Source organism: Durio zibethinus, chromosome 18 (genome assembly GCF_047325235.1).
Source record: "Durio zibethinus cultivar Kanyao isolate XHJ-2024 chromosome 18, ASM4732523v1, whole genome shotgun sequence".
In the NCBI taxonomy this organism is placed as follows: domain Eukaryota; kingdom Viridiplantae; phylum Streptophyta; class Magnoliopsida; order Malvales; family Malvaceae; genus Durio; species Durio zibethinus.
The window spans coordinates 20,697,958-20,724,632 of record NC_143179.1 but is presented as its reverse complement, the minus strand read 5'-3'; the positions used below and the strand labels follow the sequence as shown (position 1 = coordinate 20,724,632).

Below are 26,675 nucleotides of genomic sequence, written 5' to 3'. Positions count from 1 at the left end.
CTGTAGCCAAATTCCTCATCACCATATCCTACAAACACACACTGTGCAGCTTTACTGTCAAGCTTTGACCTCTGCTCTTTTGGCACATACATGAATGTTTTACACCCAAAAACTTTCAAGTGAGAGTATGAAGTATCTTTCTCTATCCACACTCTTTTTGGAATGTCAAAGCCCAAAGAAACTGATGGTGACCTGTTAAGTAAATAACAAGCTGTGTTGACTGCTTCACCCCAAAATGGTTTTGGTAATTTTGCCATCCTCAACATACATCTGACTTTTTCCACAATAATGCGATTCATTCTTTCAGCTATACCATTATGCTGTGGTGTTCCAGGTTCTGTCCTCTCATGCCTGATCCCATGCTTTGAGCAATACTCTTCAAAGCTTTTAGATGTGTATTCCTCACCATTATCAGTTCGAATACACTTCAAGGGTAACCCTGTCATCCTTTCAACCATGGCATGAAATTTTTGAAAATACTGTAGTACCTGACTTTTATATTTCAACATATACACCCAAGTCTTACGTGAAGCATCATCAATAAAAGTAACAAAATATCTGCTACCACCTAATGACTCAACTTCAATGGGATCACATACGTCAGAATAAATTAATTCCAATCTATTTTCTTTTCTCTGAGAACTTTTACGAAAAGAAACTCTATGATGCTTACCAAACAAACAATAGTCACATGAATCGAGAGACATACCTTTGGTCAAGGGAATGAGAAAGTGCCTTGCCAAAACCTGTAACCTTTTTTCACTCATGTGTGCCAGCTTCCTGTGCCACAAGTTTACTGAAGCATCATTTTCAACGGTATTTACCTGTTTACTGTTCAATTACATCCATGTCTTATACATTGTGCAGCATAGTTTTCCCCTTGTAACTATCATAGATCCTTTGAGAAGCTTCCACTGTCCATTCTTTTATCGACTTTCATACCCCTCCTTATCAAGGACATTAATAGCAAGCAAGTTCATTCTCATATCTGAAATGTGTCTGACATCCCTCAAAGTCAACATGCAGCCTGTACTAGTTTGTACAACAATATCACCAATCCCAACAATCTGCGACACACTCTTATTTTCCATCTTGGTACAACCAAAGTCTCCTATTTTGTAAGTTGTAAATAACTCTCTCTTAGGAACACAATGATATGCCGCTCCTGTGTCAACTATCCACTCAATGCCGGGATCACTAACATGATTACAATCACCATGTGTACAAATCAAAGTAACTGAATCACTATCTGAATTCACTGCTGCAACATTGCCATCATCTGAACTCTTGCCTTTTTCATCTTTTCGCTTTTACTTTAAGATTCTACAGTTTCGTTTTATATGACCCGTCTTACCACAATGGAAACACTTCACTTTACCTCTAGACTTGGATCTATGTTTAAACTTACAAGTTATAATTTTTTTAACAAGCATAACTTTATTCATACATGTTTTTCTCTCATACAATACTGCCAATTTTTTTCAAACAATGTGAGCATCTGACTCCTGCGCTACATGATGGAACACGCTGATATCAACCTATTTTCTGATTGTAGCCAGCGTCTTTCTACCTAGCTTCTTCCAGCTTTCATCTTTCATATCCGTTGGTTTAGCCGAATCACCCAATACTAGCTCATACAAATCTTTGCAGTATAGATGATCCTCCATCATAGGCTTCCAAATTGAATAATTCGATGCTGTCAATTTTATCATGAAACCTGTATCACCCTCCATGATCTCAAATAGAATTTACTTCTATCCTGGGTTGCTTCTGTATCGATGTCTCAAAATAACCCTCGCTCTGATACCACTTGTTGCGCCTAAAGCAATAATCACAACAATACAAAAGTAATAGACAACAATCAATAATCAAATGCGCAGAAAAAATAAAGCACACTAAGATTTACGTGGAAAACCCTCCAGTGTAGAGGAAAAAAATCACGGGCCACCAGAAAAATCTTCACTATCAAATAATAGTTATACAAAGTTCTTCTCTAGCTAAAACTAGAGCTAATCAACAACTAGAGAAACAATTGGAGAAATCTCACCAAATAAGTGACTCAACAAATACACCCTGAATTTATTCTTAGAGAGCTTCAAACCCGATCTTCACCGTTCAAAATGTAGAACTCTGAATCATAAACCTTCTGACAAGGTTCCAACTCAATCGGACAACGGATTGACTTCCGTTAAACCAACTCTCCCTTCTCCTTTTTCTCTTTCTGCTTTTCCTGGTTTTTCTTCTCTCTCTGCTTGATTTTCGACACATACCTAAAACAACCCCACCTCTTTTTTATTAAGTAGCTAGGGCTCTGTGTAAAATAAAAGATCAAGACCCATGGCCTTTACTTGGTCCAAAACCACTTACATGGGACTGGACCCCATTTTCCTAACACTCTTTGCTTTCCTTTCCTGGACTCGGAATACTCGACAACAAACCATAAATCAACAATTCCTTAAGCTTTAGCAATCTAGTTTTGTTTCCAACATGGAACCGACGTCGGTCGGTACGCATGTTACGTTATCCAACTTCCGAGTCGTACTTCAACCGATGAGAATGACAGTTTGATGGTTTATCGTGCATTCCATACCATTATAGAGACTTCCTTAACAGGGGATCTCCTAAGAGCTACTTCAAAAACTCGAAAGAGAACAGATAGATATCAAAATAGCTTACGGACCCCTCCGGTCACCTTCGGTTCCCTTCGGACGGACCCCTGCTGGGCTAACCCCATCCATCTTCCAATAGACTGATAGCTAAATCGAAGAGGGCACCTTAGGTAAAGGACCCTCTCGAACGAGTACTTAGAGGACAGGAAAGAAAGGAGCTTATGGGCTATTCGGATACAGCACATGAGCAAGTAGAGGTTGGAGGCAATCCTCGATTCCATTCCGTACTATCAAAAAGGAAGGGAGGAAATCGAGATCAGACTGCCAAAGACCTCATTGTAAGCGAGTGAGTGGGATATACAGACATATCCCATAAGAGATTGTAACTACTCTTTGCTTTCCTTTCCTGGACTCGGAATACTCGACAAAGAAGAAAAAATAATAGCACTTACTATTTTTTGCTTTTTCCTTCTTGCCATAAAAGAACATTTTTCTGCATGTCATACGACTGAAGAACATTCAATTACACTAGAATTTTTTCTTTATAACAGCACCCCAGACTTTGATCCTAAAGATCTACCAGATCAATTTTGTCAGATGAAAATATTGGAAGTTAAAACTCGAAACCCTGCAAACTGAAGAATGCAACTCCCAGTATTCAAATTTAAAACAAATATATATATATATATATATATATCTTGTCTTCAACATATTGAAAGCTACAGAAAGAAACGTGGGCAATACTGAAAATTAGAACTATTGATCTCGATAATCATCTAGAGAAAATATGTAACTCTGAGTGAATATAATCGGGAAAGAAACATGAGAAAATAGCTTGAAAAAGAAAAGCAGCTACCAAGATTAAAAAAAAAAAAAGATTTGTGATATTTATATGTATGAAAATAAATACAGCTATAGAAAAATGGGGAAGAAAATGCAACATCGCCATCACAATTATCCTCACATGAAAAAAGCCAGATTCTTTATGCAGAGATAAGCAGATGATTTCTTCATATATATAAGCCCTTCAAAAGACTTGCTGTTGCTCTTCCTTTTTCTTGGAAAGTTCAAGAAGATTTATCCAAAAGGAGTAATAGTAGTATGATGAGAAAAATATATCTAAAAACAAGCACAGAAAACCATAACTACAACAATTGCCTGACTCCATCCTGTTTGCCTTTTTTGTATTCTACGAAGGAAAGTTATCTTTGTACTGAGAGAGAGGGAGTTTCCATTTGCACCCTTCAAGCTTAATGCCTGTTTTCCCAATTATGACCTTTGGATTTGCAAGAGAATGGGACGAGCATCACATTCATGGAAGGGTAATTTGGTCTCAACAATTCCCAATATAGAGAAATGGGTGGTTGAGAAAGATGAGTAATTGAGTATTGCTTGTCCTCTTGAGCCATTTTCTGATATATATTTTTTCCTTTGAGCCCCCTTAACCCAACCCCACCAACAAAAAAACTCCTTACTTACAATTCTCAATTCTCCCCCAAAGAGAAAAATAGGTTTCAGAGAGGACAGAGAGATGGGGTTACAAATAGGGACCCATCTGCTTTGAGGGAGAAGAAAAGGCGGAGAAGAAGGCATTTTATGCATGCGTGGGAACAAACTTTTTACTTTTGGGGGGCCAAAGCAATCGTTTTGGTTTGGATTGGCTTTAGGTACTGGCCGGTGAAAGTGCCCTTCTTCGATTCCAAGTAAAATGACATTTTCTCAGTTTCATTATGATGTTCTTGATCTTGCCTTTGTGCCTGCCAAAAAAAAAAAATTAAATATGAAAAATATATATATGTTTAAAAAATTGTTACCTTAAAGGATTATTAATACACATTCTTATTTTGTTTTATGATGATTAGAATTTGGACAAAAAAATGATTAGATTTCCGGTCACCCTCTTTGACAATGAAAGGGATATTCAAGTGCTGTGCCTTAGAAGTCATTGATTCTCTTCATTCAAAGGAAGCCATCATCACCAAACCCAATTCTCCAAAATTATAATATCTCAATCAGAAAACGGCATCGCCTTTTCTAGAAATGCCCTCTTTCACTTCTGTGATTGTTAAGCTCGGGATCAGAAATGCCGACACAGAGATTTGTATATGCTGCAAAGCGCTGAGTATGAAGGAAATTACCTAGAGAAACGTTGAAGAAGCAAGTTAAAGCACACAAAGTGAAAAGTTAATGACAGTGGAAGTACATGCATAAAACACATGCAAAACAGATTAAGTGTTTAATTTATTAGAGTTATTCAATTTAAAATTATTACTAAATTAAATTTTGATTGGTAAATTAATGTTGTATGGTTAACAAGTGTAAATATTTTGGTTGATTTTATATGCTTTTGTTTAGGAATAATGTTTCCTAACTATATGTAAAATTTTTAATAATAATAAAAAATAGAACAATGTCTAATTATCATATTATCGAAAAATCTGAATCTAAAATTACTCGAAACAAGATGGCAATATGTTTAGTATAAACAGGTATCCAACATGTTTAATTAGAATTAAGCTATCTTATAAATGAATTTGAGTATAATAATAATAAGTGTATAAAACAATTAAAATTTATTTATTTTTAATAAATTCGAATTATGTTAGGTAGGATACTCATACAATTTTAAACTAAATAAATGGTTTCGAAATTGTAATTAGATTTTAATCGATTTTGATCAAACAGGTTTAGAAAAATATATTGTAATTGGATTTTAATAGATTATTATTAAACAGGTTAAAAATATATATACATTATACTTAATAATCGGATTCGAATGTAAGTATCTAGACCATTGGCCGTTGCCATCCTAATCTAACTATGGTTATCCGATTGAGCTCATTGGGTCACGGAAGAATGTTGGACAATCCAATAAATTGAAGAAACTCTTTAGTCATGGGCTACATTTGACTACAGATTATGAGCCTCAATTTCAATACATTGCAAAATTTGTAAAGGTGGGCTTCGTTGGAGCTAATACCCAATGCAAGGCCCATGGAGGCTTTATAAGAGAAAATTTCTTCTAATATAATTACAACCTTTTTATCAAACTTACAAATGTGATTCACGTGTTTCTTTCGATGGTTGAAAGTTTTTTTTTTTTTTTTTTTTTTTTATGAATCCACAGTGTGAGTGTGTTTGTATGTGTTTTTTGTCATAAAAGATTTGCATTTTTTATTTTGAAAAGAAAATAAATTTAACTTTTTAAGTATAAAGATACTTATATTTAAAAAAAAAAAATTATATTCTCTCAATTTCATTTTCTTTATTCATTTTTTTAAATACCTTTAAATTATATATATTTTAAACACTTAAAATTTATATTTTTATATTTTTTAATATTAAAAATATAGAATTTGAATTTTATAAAGAATTTAAAATTTAATATTAAATATTAAAATTAGTTTTTTTAATTTCATAAAAATTAATAATACTTAAATAACTTTAGATGGAAAGAGTATTTATCATTTATTCAAATATTTTTTTAACGTAATTACATTTTTCGTGCTCGAGCGTTTGTGTAATGAAACTCAATTAAATTATGAGCCGTACCGAATTCTAATCGAATTTCGAACTTCAGGTTTTTTAATCCAAGAGAGTTCGAAATTGATTCAATTCGATTACACCATAATTTCCGCTCTTCCCAATCCAGCAGTTCTGAAAAACAAAAAAAGTCTCTCACGTCATCATCTTCACTCTTAGCCTCAAGCTTTCCCCATTCCCAACTACGTCGTTTATAAACTCAAAACAAATTGCCAAAATCCCATCTCCCAGCCTTCTAAAACAGGAAACTTTGAATTAAACTTTGGGGAAAAAATGCACCTAAACAATTCTCAAATCAACAAACGCATTTCAACAATCTCAGCCCATCTCAACCCTGCCAAAAATTCCCATATGGAGGGTTCTTCGGATTTGGGCGGTGCCAACTACCGGGCCAAAGGTGGGTCAGCTGGGTTCAAGTTGGCAATTTTGGGAGCAGCAGGAGGAATAGGACAGCCATTAGCAATGTTGATGAAGATGAACCCTTTGGTTTCTGTTCTACATCTTTATGACGTGGTTAATACCCCTGGTGTTACTTCTGATATTAGCCACATGGACACTGGTGCTGTGGTATGTTAATATTCATGTTTCCCTTGCATAAAATTATAGTTATTGGCTTTTGAATTACTTAAAAGTTGTTTTATTTTTGGTGAAATTGCTAGATTGACAGTATTTTTGGATTGTTTGTTTGACTCAATTTGATGTTTTGGTTGCGAATCAGAAGAGAATTAGGAATGATCAAGCTGTAGTTAGGATATCAAGGCATAAAATTCAAGCCTTGAAACAAATAGGAAGTGAAGTACTGACTTGATTTTGACTTTCCATTTACTGAATAGAACCTAATATAACAAAAGTTCTTTTCACATATATGAAGGTTGAGAATGCTGGTGAAAAGAGTTGTACATTCAATTTAAAATTTTAATTAAATGTTTGGAGCTTTACTGGAGGTACTTGTTAAAAATTTTATTAATGTTGTTGAATCTTTAGGTTCGTGGATTTCTGGGGCAACAGCAATTGGAGGAGGCTCTAACAGGAATGGACCTTGTAATTATTCCAGCTGGAGTTCCTAGGAAACCTGGAATGACAAACCTGGAATGACAAGGGATGATCTTTTCAACATCAATGCTGGAATTGTTAAGACTCTTTGTGAAGGAATAGCGAAGTGCTGTCCCAAAGCTATCGTGAATTTGATTAGTAATCCTGTTAATTCCACAGTGCCAATTGCTGCGGAAGTTTTCAAGAAAGCTGGCACCTTTGATCCAAAGCGAATTCTGGGAGTCACAATGCTTGATGTAATCAGAGCAAATACTTTTGTGGTAACTGCACATTGTTGATTTGCTAACTCTGGATTTTGTTAGAGAATGTTGGATAGGTATCATTCTTCATCGTTTTGCTTGATTTGTCATTGCTAATACTTTGGTGGTAAACACAAATCTTGCCATTGATGTATTCTTCTTTACTGTTGATTAGCCAGTGCTGGATTTTGTTAGACAATGCTGGATAGGTTTCTTTCATCAATTTTGTATGGTATAGGATATAACAGAATATATGTTTTATTTGTGATGAAGTTAAATGTTTCTGACCTAGATGTTATCAATGTTCAGTACTGGTATTCACTCATAATTATTGCCCCCATTATTTTGTTTTCTTTGTAGGCGGAAGTGTTGGGTCTTGATCCACGGGAAGTTGATGTTCCAGTTGTTGGAGGACATGCAGGGGTTACTATTTTACCTCTTCTATCTTAGGTTCAAAAGAAATTGTTTTCAAACAATTACTTGCTCACTAATTTGTACTATAATAACATTCTATGTAATAATTAGTATTCCCCTTATACAGGTTAAACCTCCGTGCTCTTTCACCCAAAAAGAAATTGATTATCTGACGGATCGCATTAAGAATGGTGGTACAGAAGTCGTTGAGGTAAAGCATACTTCCTTTTGATTTCTAGACAGAGAAATCAGATAGCTTGAAACCCCATGGTGAATGAAAAGCAATCAAATCTATGCGATGCTTGAGTTTATACCATCATTGATTGTTTTCTGAAAACTTATTTTATTTGTACTGGTGTTCTATGGCCATCATGATGTGTACATACTGGAAGTCTGGTGAGTGACTGGTATGTGTAAATTTTTGCAGGCAAAGGCTGGTGCTGGATCTGCAACATTATCAATGGTTAGTTATATATGTTCTCTCTCTCAACCACTAAGCCTACATATTTTGTTTGTTTCCCATGTAAGACATGATCTTAACTAGTTCTTACTGTATATTAAGAAACATAAATGAAAGTGCAAGCATATGCTGCGGTTAAATTTGCTAATGCATGTCTCTGGGGCTTAAGAGGAGATGCTGGTGTTGTTGAATGTTCATTTGTGGCCTCTCATGTATGTTATCTGAGTCCTCATTTGCATTAATAGCTCTCTATTTCTGCCTCCCCCTCTCTTTTCCTTATTTTCTTACTTTAGGTTTGTAATAACTACTTTTCCTTTTATAGGTGACTGAATTGCCCTTCTTCGCATCCAAGGTAAGACTTGGTCAGTTTGGAGTTGAGGAAGTATACACTCTTGGCCCACTAAATGAGTAAGAGAGGTTTGTAATTATCTTTTTTAGAGACCTTTTGAACTTTAAATCCAATATTTCGTTTGTCCCATATTTATTTAAATTTAACATAAAAATTCTAATGATGATCAACAGGATTGGCTTGGAGAAGGCAAAGAAAGAACTAGCAGCTAGCATTCAGAAGGGTGTTTCCTTTGTCAAGAAATGAAATAGGTATTGAAAACTTGGTTTCCCCTTGGATAGATACACTATTGTAATACCTCTTTCTGATAACTAAAATTTCTAGGAATAAGGGGTAAAACTCTTGTTTTATCTTACCAAAAACTCTTTGCCATGGGTTCCTAGATGTGAGCCAAAGTGGCAAATATGGGGGATGGGTTAAAATTGATGTCATAAATAGATAAATGGTTTGTAAATTAGGAACATTTATGTCATTTTTTACACTATCAATCAAAAGTTGAATCAAACCTACTCTCCTTTATCTTGGACATGGATTGTTTGAGGCTTGAGTGTCTCACTACATCTCTGTCTTCCCTCGAACGTGTTTTGTATGTTACTCGTTGATAATTTTGCTTTACCAAATCAAAGGGTGTGCAGCTCAATTGAAAGGAATTAATTTGTTAAAATCCTTGGTTCTAGTGAGCCTATTTGCCTGGATGATTTGCAGCAACAAAATCCAGTCGTTAATGGCCTCTCTTGCTACTTCCAGGCCTCTTTAGCCTTGCACTGCACCCACCCCGTCTCTTCTCCTTGGTGGAATTAGATGTTTTTACCCTGTGAATTGAATATAGTCTTGCTTACACTCTTGGTCCTTTACATTCTGGCCGTGAGGCTAAAGAGGCAAGCCATAAAGTCACTGGGGTGAGTCCAGACTCCATGCAACTGACTTTGGGCCAGTGTCCAACATATGCTGTTAGATTATACGAATTAGAAAAAGATTTTGCTCTTTAACGATTTGCCATGGGGGTAGTCTTTCGGATTGTTGGTAAATTTCTGGCCCATAAGAGATTAAAACCCTATAGCCTAGTAGGATTTTGTAATAATATTATTCAAAACCTAGTAGTAGAGGAATCAATAATCATATACCGTGAAACCCTACATGATTAATAAAGCGGCTGTTTCGTTGAGTTTATCCCTTTTGAAATTCCATGTCCAAAGTTTTTTCTTGACCCCACAAGTTTTTCCATACATTTTTTCATGCACATACCCAGAGAGTTCCATGAAATCTCACGTACTTTCATGAACGGATAACATAATGTATTCTATAAATAACGTTTTCCAATCTTTCTACTGAAAAGTACAAAGAGAGCAGGTTTGGAATACAAAAAATAATTTTAATCAGTGGAGTGGACTTAGGTTTAAAGTTGCTTTAATGGAAAAAAATATATGATGTTACTTCTCATTACGCATGGTCAGCTTTGTTGCTTAGTAGGCTGCCTGTTGAATTTTCAGAAGTTATGAACATGAAAGGCCTTGTCACGTCTATCCTTTTTCTTTTTCCTATATCAACTCAGATGCTTGCCTCCTCGACTGTTCATAATTTGCATTGAAACAGTGTTTTAATTGATCGAACGTGAGCTGATTTTTATTTTTTTATTTTTGGAGTCCAGCTATCCGGAGCATGGTTTTTCCTCCATGCAGCCATGTTTAGAGACTAAGAATTCAACTCTTTTGCTATATGAATTTATGATATTTACTTACCAAGAATCAACCTAAGGCAAATGGATGGGTAGTGAGATTGGTTCTAATGAAATTGAAAATAACAATAAAATTTATTGTAATTATGATCGAAAAAAAAGTTATTGTAACTAGGACTGAAAAAAAAATTCACTAAAAAATTTATGCTTAATGAATCTCACTGAAATTAATATTTAGATTTAACTAATATTTCAATAAATTTAATCATATTACATTGGAAATATGATGGAATCCAAATCTACCCTAAAAGAAAATATAAGTGTACTTTTAAATATTTTACAGTTATACATGAGTCGAACTTAAATTTTTTATTCATATCTAATCTTACTCTTGTTTAATTAAAATTTTGCTATGATTTTCAATTAATTTTAGTCTAAACTCCTTTTTCAGGAAAGCTTGGTACTTTTTTTTGGGTGAATTAAACATACTTCCCCACTAGTGTTCTTTCTAAAAGCTCCGATATTTTTCCTCCTAAATTTTGGATCATCCTGTCTCTCATCTTTATCTTTATTCATCATCTTCTTCTTTTTTGGTACATTATATCATCTCTTTCTTTGTCTAACCTTTATAAAAACCTTTATAAAATAAAAGACATACTTTCCAGGAAAAGGCAGACCCCATGGCCCCTACTCATGGTCTTATACAAGGCACAAAAACACTAAACAGTTCATATTTTTACCACGTACATATTCAAAAAAACAAAAGAAATAAAATCTCTATAACTTTGCCTTTCAAAGGGGGCAATAATGTGAGTTGTTAAATCATGGACAGGCTTCTTCTGCCTAATATTATGAACAGAAGTCAATGCTTTTTCAATTTCTTATGAAGATGCATTTTCACAGCTCTTTTGATTCAATGTTTCCAATATATCAAGAAAGAAAATTTAAGTAGAATGGATGGTACATATTGGTTAGGTGGTGAACTAAATTTAGTCCACATCATGGAAGGTTGAATTCATTAACTCTTCAAACCTATAAAAATGGGTAAAGGGAAGAACGTATAGGAAGATGTAATTTGCAAAAAAACACAGCTTATTATGCAAGAAATTGTCTATAACAACAAAATTGAAAAAAAATATATAAAAGTATCTTGATGCTAGTGTTTGCTATAGTCCAATTTAAATTTAAATATTCTATATTAAGTATATTTTGAATTAATAATTCATAATATATTCATCAAAATCTTTTACACTTATTTTTTCATAAAAAAGCATAATCTAATGATAAAAGAAGGGATTGAAGATGCTAGAATTTGAATCCAAATCCATCACATGTTATCTCTTAGGGTTGATGGCATGAACTTAACTAAATCTAGGGTTTCATGTCATACACACTTAACACATAATTAAATGGGACATCTAAACAGCATAATTATCAATAAACAAAATGTAGCTTAAATAAAAAAAAAATGTTAACAAGTACCCTGTAGATACCTGTTAATTAGCACAAATTAAGGTTGTATACAAAATTATAAATAATATGTTGTTTATTGTTGAATTTGACAAGAATAATACATTAATTAAAAAGATATTTAAAAAAAAAAACATTTTAACTAACTTTAATTACAGTACTTCATAAGGTCAGAGTAAAAAACATGGTGAAAAGACATTAATTTGCAAGAGGACATGGTGTTCATGGCACCCGAAAATTGGGAAGTAACAGAGAATCACAAAATTATGCAAGAAGACAATAAATGAAGACATGTGCCCAAGACTGGTATTGCAATAAAAGATTGATACAAAGGAAGTATGTTTGGGAATTGATCATAGTAAATGAAGCTCAGTAGTCCAAAAATCCTAGCTTCAAGAATGAAGTCAGAGAGGCAAAGCAGATGAAAGCGTGGGGTGCCACAAACTAATTTCAGCTTTTATTGCTTGTACCAAATTTTCCTTCCAAAAATCGAAAGCTTTCTCTCAGCCCCCAACATAAATTTTTTTTTTTTTTGTTTGCCTCACCATAATTAACATGCAATGATAATAGCTTCACTTGTTTCTAACATCTTTTTTTTTTTTTTTCAAAATTTTAAACTATGATTTTTGTATATAAAAATATAGAATCCATCAACCAAAGATGATGAGGAAAACATTAAATATTGACTTGCATTAGTTAAATTTTATCGTTAATTTTTTAATAAATAAAATTGAAAATGTTGCATTTCCGTTAAATCCGAAATGAAAATTTTGACAAACTATGGAACTTAAAATGAGTGTTTAACTTTTATCTTCTCTCCTTTTTTTACAGTGCAGTCAAATTGTTCAGTTAAAGAATAAAAAATATCCTAATTATTGCAAGGGAGGGCAAATCAATAAAAACTTTGGATCCAATAAATTAAACAGAATTTTACGGTGGACTGCTCTTGACTAATAAGCATTTAATCATAGGGAAAACAGAGATGGAGATGTCACCATTACTAAAGAGAGAAAGGAAGGCAAAAGAGATGGAGAGAGGGGAGACAGTGGATTCCAATGTAAGAAAATAAAAACAACCTTGAAGATTTTATATGGTTTGCATAAAAAAGAAAGGCTGATTTGCTAAGAAAGAAAGAAAAACAAAAACAGTCCTTTCTGCTTGGTTGGTATCCCATGCTACATGCAATTTTTCTTTGAAAAGTTGTTTGTCATTTAGGAGCAATTTTATCTTTCCTGTTTTCACTTTTTTTTTAATGTCTCCATGTGTTAAATTTTTTTTAAAAAAAATATCAAATTGAAGTCCCATTCAGAAGAATCCTGAAACACATTTTGTTTTCCACCTTATCACATTTATCTCATTTTTTTTCCTCCATTCCTGATGTTTTGTCCTTTCTATTTGGCATTTTTAAAGGTTCCTTAGATGTTAGAATTTCATATCTCAGTTGCACATCAATTATTGATCCATCTTCCATTCATTGAATTTGCTTCTTTGTTAAGGCATCAATAATTCCCATTTTATTTTCCTTCTAGCTTCGTAACTTCTTTAAATAATTAATAAATCACTTGGGAAACGTGAATTTAACTATGATAGCTTCCTTTGGAAAGAACCAATATTTTTAGGTTAGGCATATATCAATCAATTTTACTGTTAACTGTTCATGTATGCCTAGGGTTTGCTGATGAGTGTTCGACGAGTAATTTTTTGAAAGAAACTTCATTCAATACGTAGGAAGTATTTAAATTAATTATTAACCGTTGCACATTAAATATGAAGAATATTTTTATGAATAATTTTTTAACTAGTGCCTTTAATCTTTAGGGACACTCGGTTGACAAAAACCTCTATATTTAATTCAATTATATATTTTAAATTCTTAATTTTAATAATCAAGATTCAATTTTCGACAATCTCAAAAATTAAATATATATGTAATAAAGAAAAAGAAATAGAAGGTAAATTTAATATTGTTGGATAAAGTAACATAATAATGAGTAGGTAGGATTAGGCATTGATGTCCACTTATTAAGCTGCCAATTATTTAGTGACTACCATACATTCAATGTGCTTAAGTACCTAATTCAACCCAGACCAATGGTACATATAAAAGCTCCTTGAATAGATATCTAACGACAGAACAAATTTTTTCCTTCAAATTACTTATAGGAAGATCTAGGGAAGAACCAATTAATTATATAACTTATTAGGAAGGTTTTTCTGTCCTTCCTGTTGTTTTACCTTCATTATTTGACCTTCACCTGTCAAGAAACCTATTAGAGAAGGGACCATATGCATCACATGCATGTAACATCAAAAAAACAAATTTTGAATCTTAAAAATGACTCAGCGTGCAAAAGCACATGCATGAAAGGCTAGCCAAATCAAAATTGAATCTTCAAAATGACTCTTCATTATTTGATAATATTAATAAGGGTCCATTTGATGGGTAGTAAGATTGATTCTAATGAGAATGAAAATAATAATAAAAGTTATCATAACTGCAATTGAAAAAAAAAATTATTATAATTACGATTAAAAAAAATATCATAAAAAAATTTATGTTGAATAGGCATTATTGAATTTGATATTTATATTCAACTAATGATACGATAAATTCAATTGTAATTAAAGGTACAGTAAAATCCCAACCCCTACTAAAACTGAAATTATTGACAAAGGAATATATAGTTTACATTATCCATTCAAGAGGTAAATTATAGCCAAATCCCACCAAACTTGCCATAAATGGTGAAAGCTTTTTTAAATGTTAGCTATCCTCTTTGATGTTAGTCACACCCTACTATGAAAAATTGAAGTCCTTCAACTTCATGTCTTTGGGTGGATCTTAGTGTTTAGAAAAAAGAGGGTTCTTATAATTATTTGGGCAAGACACTGTTAAAAGTTATAGTGAGAGGTGAAAATAATATTGGAGTAGTCAATATTAATAAAAACACCATAAATAAACACTCACTTTAGCAATATTTTCAACTTGCCAATTGTGTTGCCAACCCAAAAATTGAAGAGAGAAAATAAGGGAGGAGGAAAGATCATAGCCAAAGAGGACATAAAATGTTATGATATGGATTTTTTGAACTAATTTGAAAAATAAAAAGAGAATATCAATATGTGAAAATCTGCTTTATAGGGAAAAAATGTATGGTCATTAATTAAATTACATCTCAAATACAAATGTCATGAAATTTTATATTCTTTAGTTTTTGTTAATAGTTCTTGTTTTACTACTAATGTTTCATTTAAGTGTATGATAAGAAAGATTTTTATTATATCATAATTATATTTTATAATACATCTCTAACTTTTAATAAAAAATAATATTAATAAAAATGCAAATAAAGATTAAATTTGAAGTAATAAAAAAGAAAATAAAATCACAAATCAAAAAGAAAGAAAAAAGATTCTAATGCTTTCATCAATTGAAGAACGAAATATGAATGAAATCAGAAAAGTTCTTTTGCCTTTGATTGAAAATAAAATATTATATTTATATATCAAACTTTATAGGATTATGTTAAAAGAAAAAAAAATGGATATCAAACTTTGCGTGATTCAACGGTAAAGAAACTAATCTGCACGTGCAAAACCCCAAAAAGAAAAAAAAAAAGTGAATGGATTCTCTTCTCTTTAATATTTTTTCAGTTTGATATAAAATTGAAAAAAAATAAGAACATTAAAAAAAGGAGAAAGGGACAAAAACAATAATATAATAGAATTATTTTTAAAAAATTTCAATCATAATTCCCGTACGGATGACATGATTTCCGTGATAAACGGATTTAAAATCTTCATGGTCTTTTTTTTTTTTTCTTGATTACTAATTTTAATTTAAAATTGGCCTATTAGAAATACAAAATGTTGACGATCATGATTTTTTTTTTTCATTTTCAAATTTCCATATGAAAATAACATTGAATCTTTTCGTTGGTTTCTATGTTACATATTAGACGAGTTGACGTAATTTTATATCAATTTGAAACAATTTTAATATATATGTACAATAGTTTATTTAGATTTAATTTTAATTTTTTTATTTAAAATTTTCAAATTGAATTTCGGTTAATAAAATTAAAATATTTTATGGAATTACATGACTTTTAAACAATAATTAAGAGTAATGAAATTAGGGTTAAGTTTGAGATTATCATTGAATTAGTATTGAATTGAGATTTGACTTCTGATCATGATAAATTAATGTTTGGGTTGTCAAACATTGGATCGAAATCAAAAACATCGAATTAATCCCATCAATCAAAAGCTTCCGGAAATCGAAAAATGCGATCCCCATCTTCTCCATGCTTGTTTGTTGTATAGATTGGACGTTCCAGGTCACTGATAAAATATATACACGTAGGATCAATATCAAACAATTGTTTTTTTATTTTTATATTAAAAAATTATAAATAATTTAAGCTACTTGGCTTGTCAAATCGGAATCAAACAAAACCAACAAGAACATGGGCATATGTTAGCCTATACTTTTGTGTCATTTTCCTTTCAAAACAACCATATATTATAGAAGGTCAATAAAATGAGGAAAAAATTGAAATTATAAGATATATCATTCTTTTTTTTTTTAGGTTAATAGGATAATTTTCTTGGTAATAAAAAATAGATTAATATTTTTATTCAAATTATGATTTTATTGGTAAAATTTAAAATTTTTGAAGATGATATATGAAATAAATTTTCTAAAAATTTTGATACAAATAAGCTTTTTCAACTTTTGAATTCAAATGTAACCATTAAGAATTACTTTCTTAAAAAATCAATTGTAAGATTCAAATCTAAAATCATTTGTTTGTAGAGAATAATTTGATCAATTAAATCAACTTGCTCATTTAGTTAGGATAAATCTTTTTCCTTTTTTCAAAGATTGATAATATCATATTTTAATAAAAAAAAATCAAGATAAATAAGTTATAAGATTTTTAATTTTAATAAAAACATAAAAGGAAAAAAGACATAAATTAATTGAATGTGAAACTTAAATCAAATTATTCATTCACATTTATCAAAAAAAAAAAAGAGTTTTTGCAAAATTGAATGGATATGTTTTTTTTTTTCTCATATTCTCCTTAGATCTTGATCTCTTTGTACAAAAAATATTTTTTTTTATTGAATGACCTTAATAGAAACTATGTTGATTTCAATTTTCTCATTTGGATTTTTTTTTGTCATTTTGTTTATGTAGATGTAGACAATTATTTTATTTGGGATAACCTAATCGTAATTGATTTTGTAGTCAATTTGGGCACGAACTGGGTCGATTCAAATATCGAGACTAGATTCATTTACAATCTTAGAATCTTTCACGTGAACTCCAGCTTAGTCCAATTTCATTAGCAAGCTAATTGTTAAAGCATAAGTTTTATATAAAAGCCTAAATTTTATCCAAATTTTCCATTAAATCCCAAATTCTAATTTGATTAATTAAGGATCAAATTAAAATAAATACATTTTTTAAAAAAAGGCTAAGGGTCGGCTGCTATGGTAACAGCCTTCACTTTTACTTTTCCTTCCCTTGGATCACACTTTTACTCTCTTTAATTTGCTTCACCAATTTCAACTCTCAGGATTTACCTATTTGGTTTTACCTAATTTACCTACAACATTAATTAGTAAAAGAACAATGTCCCAAAATGCAATAAACCAATGCTGTAAGAAATATCCAAAATTATTAATCACCATTTTTAGAGGAATTAAATTCCTAAACAGAGGCATGGAAAGAAGAAGAAGTCTGAGATTTTCAATAAAATCCCAAATGAATTCATGCTGAGAGAACCAACAGCAATTGAAAAAAAAAAAAACTCAAACTGAAGAAAAATCGGATACTGAAACCAACCTCGACTTAGCATCTTCCTTCACAGTACCATAACCACCCTCATTTGACCCTAGCCCTACACCAATCCCTGCACCCTTACCGACATACACATTTAGTCCCCTCATGAATCCAACACTATAGCCACCCTGACCTGACCCTAGCCCTACAAAACCACTTTGCCCACATTAGTCCTCGACCCTCACCGACACACACACCTAATCCCCTCACAAACCCAACACTTAACCGCATAGCCCAACCTTTGAAACCACCACAACTCCCCCACGACCTACCCCTATTTTTCACAACTTACAAGCCCAAGCAAATCCTTAAAATGTCAGCCTTCACCAGCCAACCACCTCAAATGAAAACCAACCCCAACACACCACTTTCATCCACCTAAAAAACCCACTATAAAAAACCCACAAAAATCACAAACACACATAAAAAAAATAAAAACCAAATATCATAAAAACAAAAATCATAGCTCTTGGAGTAAGGACCCAAAGCCAAAGAGACAAAAAAGAAAAAAACTATTAGTCGAATGCTTTAAAGGTCGATCTAAAAGGTTTGAGGGGGTTTTGGAAAAAAAAAAGAGCATATATTTGGAATCAGAAGACCAAGAAGGTTTTTTGGGTGTCATTTAAAAGTTTTTTACATCAATTACGAAGATCAATGGTGAAAAAAGTAGCAGTCGACACAGCAGCATGACACCAGATTAAGCAGAGAGCTTTGGTTTTCTTTGGATTCTTTGAAGAGTTTTTTTTTTTTTTGTTAAAAGTAGTTAAAATGAGTTAAAAAAAAGTTTGGCTTTTCGAGCTTAAAAGAAAGGTTAAAACGATACCGTTTCACCCCAAAGGATTCGTGTGTGACCTGTGACTTGACTTAAGGTTCGTGCGTCCAACCTGGAGACTGTTTTACCTTAAACATTTAATCGATCCAACTAAACCAAACCCAAACTAGAATTAAAATGGTCCAAACCTGCTCAAATCAGCTAAAATCGTAAAAAACTTGCCAGACAGCTCTTGAACAAGCCAAACCATCCTTAGACTGTTGACATTCGTTGACAGGCCAGTTTTTGGTAATTTTTTTTATTTTTTTTAATTTTTTAATTATTTAAGTTATTTATTAATACATATTTATATTTCAAATGCCTAGAATAAATGTATATGCTTTAGAAATTAGGAAAATTCATGTTTAAAAATTAATAATTTAAGGAAAATAGGCATAAAAAAGTATGAAAAAATGTAAACAATAATAAAAATAATAAAAATAAAACATAATGACAAATAATAATAATAATAATAATAATAATAATAATAATGAAAATGAAAATCTCAAATAATTAAATATTAAGGAAGTCTGAGTAGTGGTTCTTTAAAATCTTTAGGTGATAATATTTTTCTAAAAATACTAATAGAGTAATTGACTATTTAGAAAATTATTCAATACAAAAGATTTTTTTATTTTTTTTAACTCTCCTAAAAAATATATATGACATAGTAATGATAAAAAAAAGTGATAATAAGGAAAAAAGACCTTTTTTAGTAATAAAATTAATATAATGATGCATAAATTTTATTTGTGATGATTAATCATTTTTGAATAATAATAATAATAAATTTAAAACTAAATTAAAGTTAAAATAAAATAAAAATAACAATAAGAAAAAAGAGTAAATAAAATGAAAATCTCCAAAAATAAAATTTTAAGAAAGTTGAGTAAAGATTCCTAAGAAGTCTTTAGGTGAAAAAATTCTTCTAAAATACCAACAAAGTAGTAGGGTACCTAAAAAATTTTCAATAAGAAGATTTTCCTTGCTTTGGTTCCTTAAAAAAATTAAAATTAAAACATTAATAATAATGATAATAAATTAATTAGACAAGTAAAATAAAACAAGTAATAAAAAAATAACATTAGGAAAGCAAATGAGATGAGTATAAATTTTGCACACATATCATATATAGTCATCTACATTTCATACAATAATCTTGAAAGTAACATGAATTTTCAATGATAGGAGTCTAGAAAAGTTTGGGTAATAATTTTCAAAAAATTCTTATGTGAGAAAATTTTTTTAAATTATTGTTAAAGTACTGAGATATTTTTAACAATTTTCAATAAAAAATTTTTCGTTAACTTTTCCTAAAAAAAAAAAAAGTTATACAATGCAATAATGTTACAAATAAATCCATGTGCATCATATTTCATCCATGCATACCAATTGAGATTTTAAAGAAGTTTGAATAGTAATTATTTAAGAATTTATATGTGAGAAAATTTATTTAAAATGTTACAAATATACTGGAGTATTTAGTATAATTTTCGATAAAAATTTCTCATTTTTAATAAATAAATTAAGAAATGATTTCTTAGAATTAAATCATAAGTATCATATTTTATTATATGTATTATAAATATTCATTTTAAAGGTAAATATGAACTATCGATGATGAGATTTTAAAGAAATTTGAATAATGATTCTTAAAAAATTTTTAGGTGAAAAAGTTCATCTTAATATTGCTAGAGTATTTGAATATTTTTAAAGATTTTTTAATATATAAGATTTTTATTTATTTTTTAAGCAAGCAAGTAAAAATATAAATATATTTTTATTACAATAAAAAATTAAAAAAATTAATTTCAAATGCCGAAAGTAAAATCACTTTTATAAAAAATAAAGAATAATATATGATTAATTTATATCATTTTAATAAATGATTAATTACATTTGACTAAAAAAATTAATGTCGACTTTTCGTATATTTTTTAAAATTCGCCTAATGACCTCAAAATTGTTATAATAATAAAATCTCTTCGAGTCCAACAACCAAAAGAACAAACTAAAATTTAATGTAAATAACTAAAAATTTTGCATTTGCATGTGAATTCAAGTTCCTGGCATGTGGCAAGAGCTTCAAAATGGGGTCCATCTGGAAAGGCCACCATTTTTGCTTTTGCCCCAAAGCCAGAGAATAAAAAAATATTTAAAACCCCTGCCTGCATGGCTGCATCAAAGCTTATTTATGGCGAGTAAGAATCTACGTTATTTGTAGCTCTAAAAGGTTCCTTGGCTTCTGTTAGAGGGAAAACTAGCAATCATTTCCCTTTGTTCAATTCAATTTAGAAAAAAAAAGGATCCTGAAAAGCCAGAAGCCCAGAATCAGAAACCCAACGAGTTTTCAGGCAGTTTTCACTCTCCACCAGAGGAAGCCTATAGGTAGTGGTCTCGGTAATTGAGAGAAACTACTTCGTCTATGCTTTTGTGCCTATTCATTCTATTTCCAGGGCTATTATTATTCATACTATTGATGAATCATAACCCATAATTCAATTTGGTCTCTTTCGAATTCACTCTCGTTTGTCAGAAACACCACTTAAAAATAGACTCATTTCCCTTTGATGTTTACACTGGAGCTTGAGTTCTGCAGGGCTTCAACAGTTAACAGCTATGCCATAAACAGATAAGCAGATGGGTTAAGCAGCGGCATTTGCAGCCAGTAGTACAGCTTGATGAAGACAAAAGAGTTATAAGAAAATACCCCCGACCAATCCTACTGTACAAAAAGGGCGAAAAAAAAACTTCAAAATAAAAAGAACATATAGTAGCAACTACCATAATTCATGAGATTTTGAGCACAAACCAATCCCTCGAAACAAGAAAAGCTTAAATGCTAAGAAGATCGGGAGGTGCTGATTGAGGTGCTGGAGGCTGCTGGTGGTCTTTTGGGTCCTTTGTTGTTGCATTATTTTGAGATTCTAAAGTTGTGCCTGTTGAGGGTGAGGACTCTGTGACAGTGGAGTCTCCCTGCTTTGAGTTGGGTGGTTTTGGGACTTCTGTTAGAATTTGAACCACTTCCCTCATTGTTGGTCTCTCTACAGCCTGTTCTTCCACACATAGCATCGCTACGTAGAATACGTGCATCACCTCGTGGAGAGGAACTGAATGAAGTCTTGGGTCAAGGATTTTGAGAACCCCTTCCTTGTTTGAATCCGTCATTTTTCGAACCCATTGAACAATGTCCACACCATCACCAAATTCACCCACCGGTTTTCTGCCACTGACAAGCTCTAAGAGGACTACACCAAAGCTGTACACATCACTCTTCTCGTCCACCTTCAGAGTGTAAGCATATTCTGCAGAAACAGGACAATGACATTCTCAGCCATGTTACAGAAAGCACCAGTGTAAACTTTAATGTAGCACAGTTAATTGGCTGTTGATTTTACCTTTGAACAGATAAGTAAAAAACATTACAATAGATCATTTCAATCAAGCAGTTAGAACTAACAAATTTCAGTGTCTTGTGATTGTTTCTCAATTGCGTCAGGAAGTTTGGTTGGTCAAACTTTACTAGATTGATGTACTTTCAAACCAGCCTATATACTGATTGAAATGAAGAAAATATTAACTTCCCCAAAGACAGTTTCGGATCACAAATAATGCTGAGAAGAATACCAAAGTCAAACCAAAGTACACAGAAAATTATTGGTGGGTATTAACGCATGATCCTAGCCCAAATCATAACAAGAGTCAAAAAGTTCGCTTGAAAAACACAAGTTCTTTGAACAAATTTTATCAAAATTCAAACAGACATGGAAAATAAAACTAGTACTAATTTCCAGAGACAAAAACAGCAAAATCCAGAACTCATTAATTTTAGAGATTGATTATACCTGGAGCGATGTATCCGTATGAGCCAGCTATGGCAGACATGCATTCGGATGTGCCCGAATCTTGCAGAAATTTGGCAAGGCCAAAATCAGCAACGTGTGCTTCAAAATCAGAGTCAAGGAGGATATTGTTTGATTTCACGTCTCGATGGACTATCAAAGGGGAACAATCATGATGAAGGTAGCATAGCCCCTTAGCAGCCTCAACAGCGATTTTATATCTCGTATCCCAGTGCAAATGAGCCCCTTTCTTGCCATGAAGAACCTCTCCTAAACTCCCATTAGGCATATACTCATAGACCAAAAGATTTGTCTCATGATTTGAGCAAAAACCCAAAAGTCTCACAATGTGCCTGTGCCTAATCCTGCCCAGAGTCTGTATCTCAGCATTGAATCCATGATCATGAGAAGATCCTCTGCTCATTGCTGGTAACCTTTTAACCGCAACCTGAGCACCATTAGACATAACTCCCTTGTACACAATCCCAGCACCTCCTTTTCCAATAATATTATCCTCTTTCAAAGAATCCAAAATATCATCACAAGTAAGATCTAAGCGCTGGAAAGCAGTTAACTTCCAAGCCCTAGACTCACTCGCCTTCTTCAAGGATCTTGCTTTGATTATAGCTGCGACCGCAAACAAGATCGAGCAGACAAGCAACCCAATAACAAGCAAAAGTTTCAAAGAAGCAGAGAGTCCACCTTTAACATGAGATTGATGAGTTCCATTAGCAACCCCATCGTTACAAGGCCCCAAATAAGGGCCACAAAGTTCAGGATTCCCCAAAAATGAGGTGTAGTTCAAGTAACTAAACTGACCAGTACCCGGAACCAAACCAGAAAGATTGTTATATGAGAAATCAACTGAAGTTAAACTTTGCATGGTAGCTATTGATGAAGGGATGCTACCAATAAGATGATTTCTTGACAGATTCAGGTAATTTAATATCCTCATACCTGTGATCTCAGTAGGAATCTCACCGGAAAGTTCGTTTCGACTAAGATCAACAAAAGTTAACAGCTTGCATTTGCTAATTTCCCGAGCAACCGGACCTGAAAACTTGTTATGACTAAAATCCATCTTTGAAAGTTGTTGTAACTTCCCAATCTCAGCTGGGACTCGACCCGAAAACTTGTTCCCATCAAGAAGAAGCTTCTGAACACTTGAAAAGTTACCGATACTAGCCGGTAAAGACCCTGAAAGCTGATTGTTTGATAAACTAATTTGCCCAAGGTTCAGCGAAATGGAAGTATCAGCTACCGGAAACTCCCCCGTTAAATAGTTATCCTGCAATTCAACTTGAGTGAGCTTAGGTAACCCGAACAGGCCTTCTGGAATTGATCCGTTGAGAAAATTTTCCCCCATTCGAATCCGACTGAGCGACTCACATTTCCCCAACGATTCGGGAATTGGACCAAACAAGAAATTCCCCAAAGTAATCAATGTATGCAACGTGTTGCCGGGGCACATATCCGGCGGCAAAGTCCCCGTTAACTTATTCGACGAAAGATCTAGAAGCTGAAGCTTTTTATTACTTCCCAACTTCTGAGGAATGCTTCCCGTGAAGTTATTTTCCCATAACTGTAAAACTTCCAACTCAGGCAACTCACCAATAAACTCAGGAATCTGTCCGTGAAGCTTGTTTCTGAAAAGATTAAGAAGAGTCAAGTTTTTCAGGTCAGCGAAAGTCTCCGGAATCTCTCCGGCAAGCATATTGTTCGATAAATCCATGGATTTCAAGCTTTTTAAGGTTCCCAGCTCGGGAGTTAAGGAACCAGAGAGCGCATTGACCTGGAGAAACAACGTGTCTAGCTTCTGTAACTCGCTGATTTCCGGTGGTATTTCGCCGGATAACATGCAGTTAGCAGCGTCAAAACGAACGAGTTCTGACAAGTTTCCGATCTCCGGTGGTAAACCACTTTCAAAACTATTGTAATAACCAATGTACAACTGCTGTAGCTTCGTCAAGTTACCAATTTCCGGTGGGATTTTACCGCTGAGTTCGTTACCTGAAACGGCTAAATATTCTAGATGCTCCCAACGGCCGTAACTTGACGGGATCTGACCGCTGAAAAAGTTTCCACCCAAATGCAAGTGGCGTAAATTAGGAAGCTCCGTGACGGAAAGCGGCAAGTCTCCCGTCATGTTGTTGTTGTATAAATCGAGGACTTGGAGGCTTTTGAGTTGGGAAAGTTGGGTAGGGAAAGAACCGTTGAAAATATTGTTGGAGAGATTGAGATAAAGGAGAGTAGAAAGGGCGGCGAGTTCCTTCGGGATTGGGCCGGAAAGCTGGTTAGCTGCGACGGAAAAGTTTTGGAGGAAAGGGAGGTGGGAAAATGACGGGGAAAGAGTTCCAGACAGGTTGAAGTTAGTTAGGTCGATGGATATCACGTGACGACCAGTGTAGTCACATGTGACTCCGGTAAATAAGCAAAGGGGTGTAGTTGCATTCCAGTCGGAGAGATAAGATTGAGGGTCGTCCGTAATGGAGGATTTAACGTCGAGAAGCGCGCGAAACTCCGAGACGGCTCGTGCGGCGGAGGAGTGGGAAATGTGGAAGAGAAGAAAGAGGAGGAGAAGGAGGAGCCTCATTTTTGCTCTATCTTTTTAGGTTTTCTTCTCTTTTCTCTCCCTGAAATGGATTTGGGAGGGAAGGGAAAGAAGCTGGGAGTGGAGAGAGACTGAGGTCGGTTCAGTGAAGAAGATCAGAAAAACTGTCATTTTATTGTGTGTGTGTGTGTTCTTTTTTTTTTTTTTTTTTTTATGCTGAATTTAGAATAAAATGTGAAAATACAATCATTTATGTTTATTTATATTTAAATATATATAAACTATAAAAATTATTGCATTATAATTAAACGTGATATGATAAATAGGAAATTTTTTATTTTTATTTAATTTATATATTTTTTTTAATAAAATTTTAAATTTTATTATTTATTTATTTTTTCACATAATATGGCTTCATCATATTTAAAATTATTAAATAAAAGAATTTTAGTAATATCCCGAAGGTTTCATTTATTTTAGTTTTGGACTTTTTTTATTGGGTTTTATTTATCTTTTTTTTTTATTTAGGAAAAAATAATTGCTTTTGTGGTTTAGTTGATTTGGGGAAAGTGAGTTTAGTTGGGTGGTCTAAAATGAACGAATCAACCTACTAAATCAGGTTATTTTTTCCCTAAAGTTTTTCAAATTATTCCAATCATTTCATCCAAAACGGAATAGAATATAGTGTATATTATATTACAGAATATAAAAATACTAATAAGATTTGTCACTTAAATACCTACATGATTAATTTATATTTTTGACATGTAAAATAAATTTTAAATTTAAATTTTTATTAAATAATTTTATTCAATTAATTATTTAATTTTAAAAATATTTGAAAGTTTCAAAAATTAGATTTATTCTAATATTTTGACATCTGATTTTTTACCCGTAGGATATATGAATTATTTTTATTTATTTAAATATGTGTAAAAATCTAAATTAATATTATTTAATTATTTACATATTTAAAAAATATATAATACATATATTTAATTAAACATTAAATCATAATAAATTGATTATAAATATTTTTTGAATTTAAAATATATATAATAAGTGATTTTTTTGTTTTTGAATTTAAAAAAAAAAACTAAAGGATTATAAAGAAAGTTATCAAAGTAAAAATATCCATTTGAAATTTTTAAATTTAAAAAACTATTTTTAGGTGAAATTTTAATCAAATAAGATTAATTTTCTAAAGTTTTATATTTACAACTTATTGAGATTTTTTATTTTTTGGAAAAAAAAATCATAGAGAATTAATCATAAATAATTTGGGTAAGATTTTATTTTTGAAAATTTTGATATTTGAATTTAAATAATATATAATAGGTATTGTCCATGTGTTAAATATATATATATATATATATATATATATATATATATCCATCCAACTATCCACGTGATAAATCTTATCACATATCTTTGTATATTGTAAAATAATATATATGATTTTATTTTAATTTATATTAGATAAAATTTATCACAAATTCACTATTTTCAAATATATATTTATCTCTATTTAATAACACACTTGACAAAGCCTTAATTTATATTATTATTATATTTTCAAATATAAAAATTTTAAAAGTTAAATATTGTTCAAATTATCTATTATAGATTAAATTTTAATACAAATTTAATAAAAAGTTCATTTATTATTCAAATTTTACTATGTAGATATATATCATTTTAAATTTTGAAAACTTAAAAAAGAATATTTTATCTTCATTAAATTTCTTATAACAAACTTATATATAACAAATTAGTTATGTCTCAAACCATCATTTCCCTTTCTT

At 31.8% G+C, this 26,675-nt stretch overlaps 1 protein-coding gene and 1 pseudogene across 2 annotated transcripts; one reads left to right on the top strand and one right to left on the bottom strand.

Annotated features, from left to right (window-relative positions):
* The first annotated feature begins 6,068 nt into the window (after window positions 1–6,068).
* On the top strand, window positions 6,069–9,180 carry LOC111299910 (malate dehydrogenase, glyoxysomal-like; annotated as a pseudogene). Its single transcript, XR_016329981.1, has 8 exons — window positions 6,069–6,719; window positions 7,137–7,465; window positions 7,805–7,894; window positions 7,986–8,069; window positions 8,286–8,325; window positions 8,436–8,530; window positions 8,641–8,735; window positions 8,841–9,180. The product of XR_016329981.1 is annotated as a malate dehydrogenase, glyoxysomal-like (transcript).
* An 11,787-nt stretch (window positions 9,181–20,967) lies between these two features.
* Window positions 20,968–25,014, bottom strand: LOC111299909 (uncharacterized). The gene is made up of 2 exons (XM_022895431.2): window positions 22,323–25,014; window positions 20,968–21,782 (listed from the first exon to the last, which is right to left on the bottom strand). Exons 1-2 carry the CDS (start codon window positions 24,910–24,912, stop codon window positions 21,313–21,315), a joined length of 3,060 nt encoding a protein of 1,019 aa, XP_022751166.2. The 5' UTR covers window positions 24,913–25,014; the 3' UTR covers window positions 20,968–21,312.
* Between the last annotated feature and the right edge of the window lie 1,661 nt (window positions 25,015–26,675).

Excerpts from the sequence above, each read along its gene's own strand:
- LOC111299909 (XM_022895431.2), bottom strand. The coding sequence starts at position 24,912 with ATGAGGCTCCTCCTTCTCCTCCTCTTTCTTCTCTTCCACATTTCCCAC. Across the intron at positions 21,783-22,322 it reads ATACGGATACATCGCTCCAG|AATATGCTTACACTCTGAAG; the intron begins GTATAATCAATC and ends CTGTTTCTGCAG.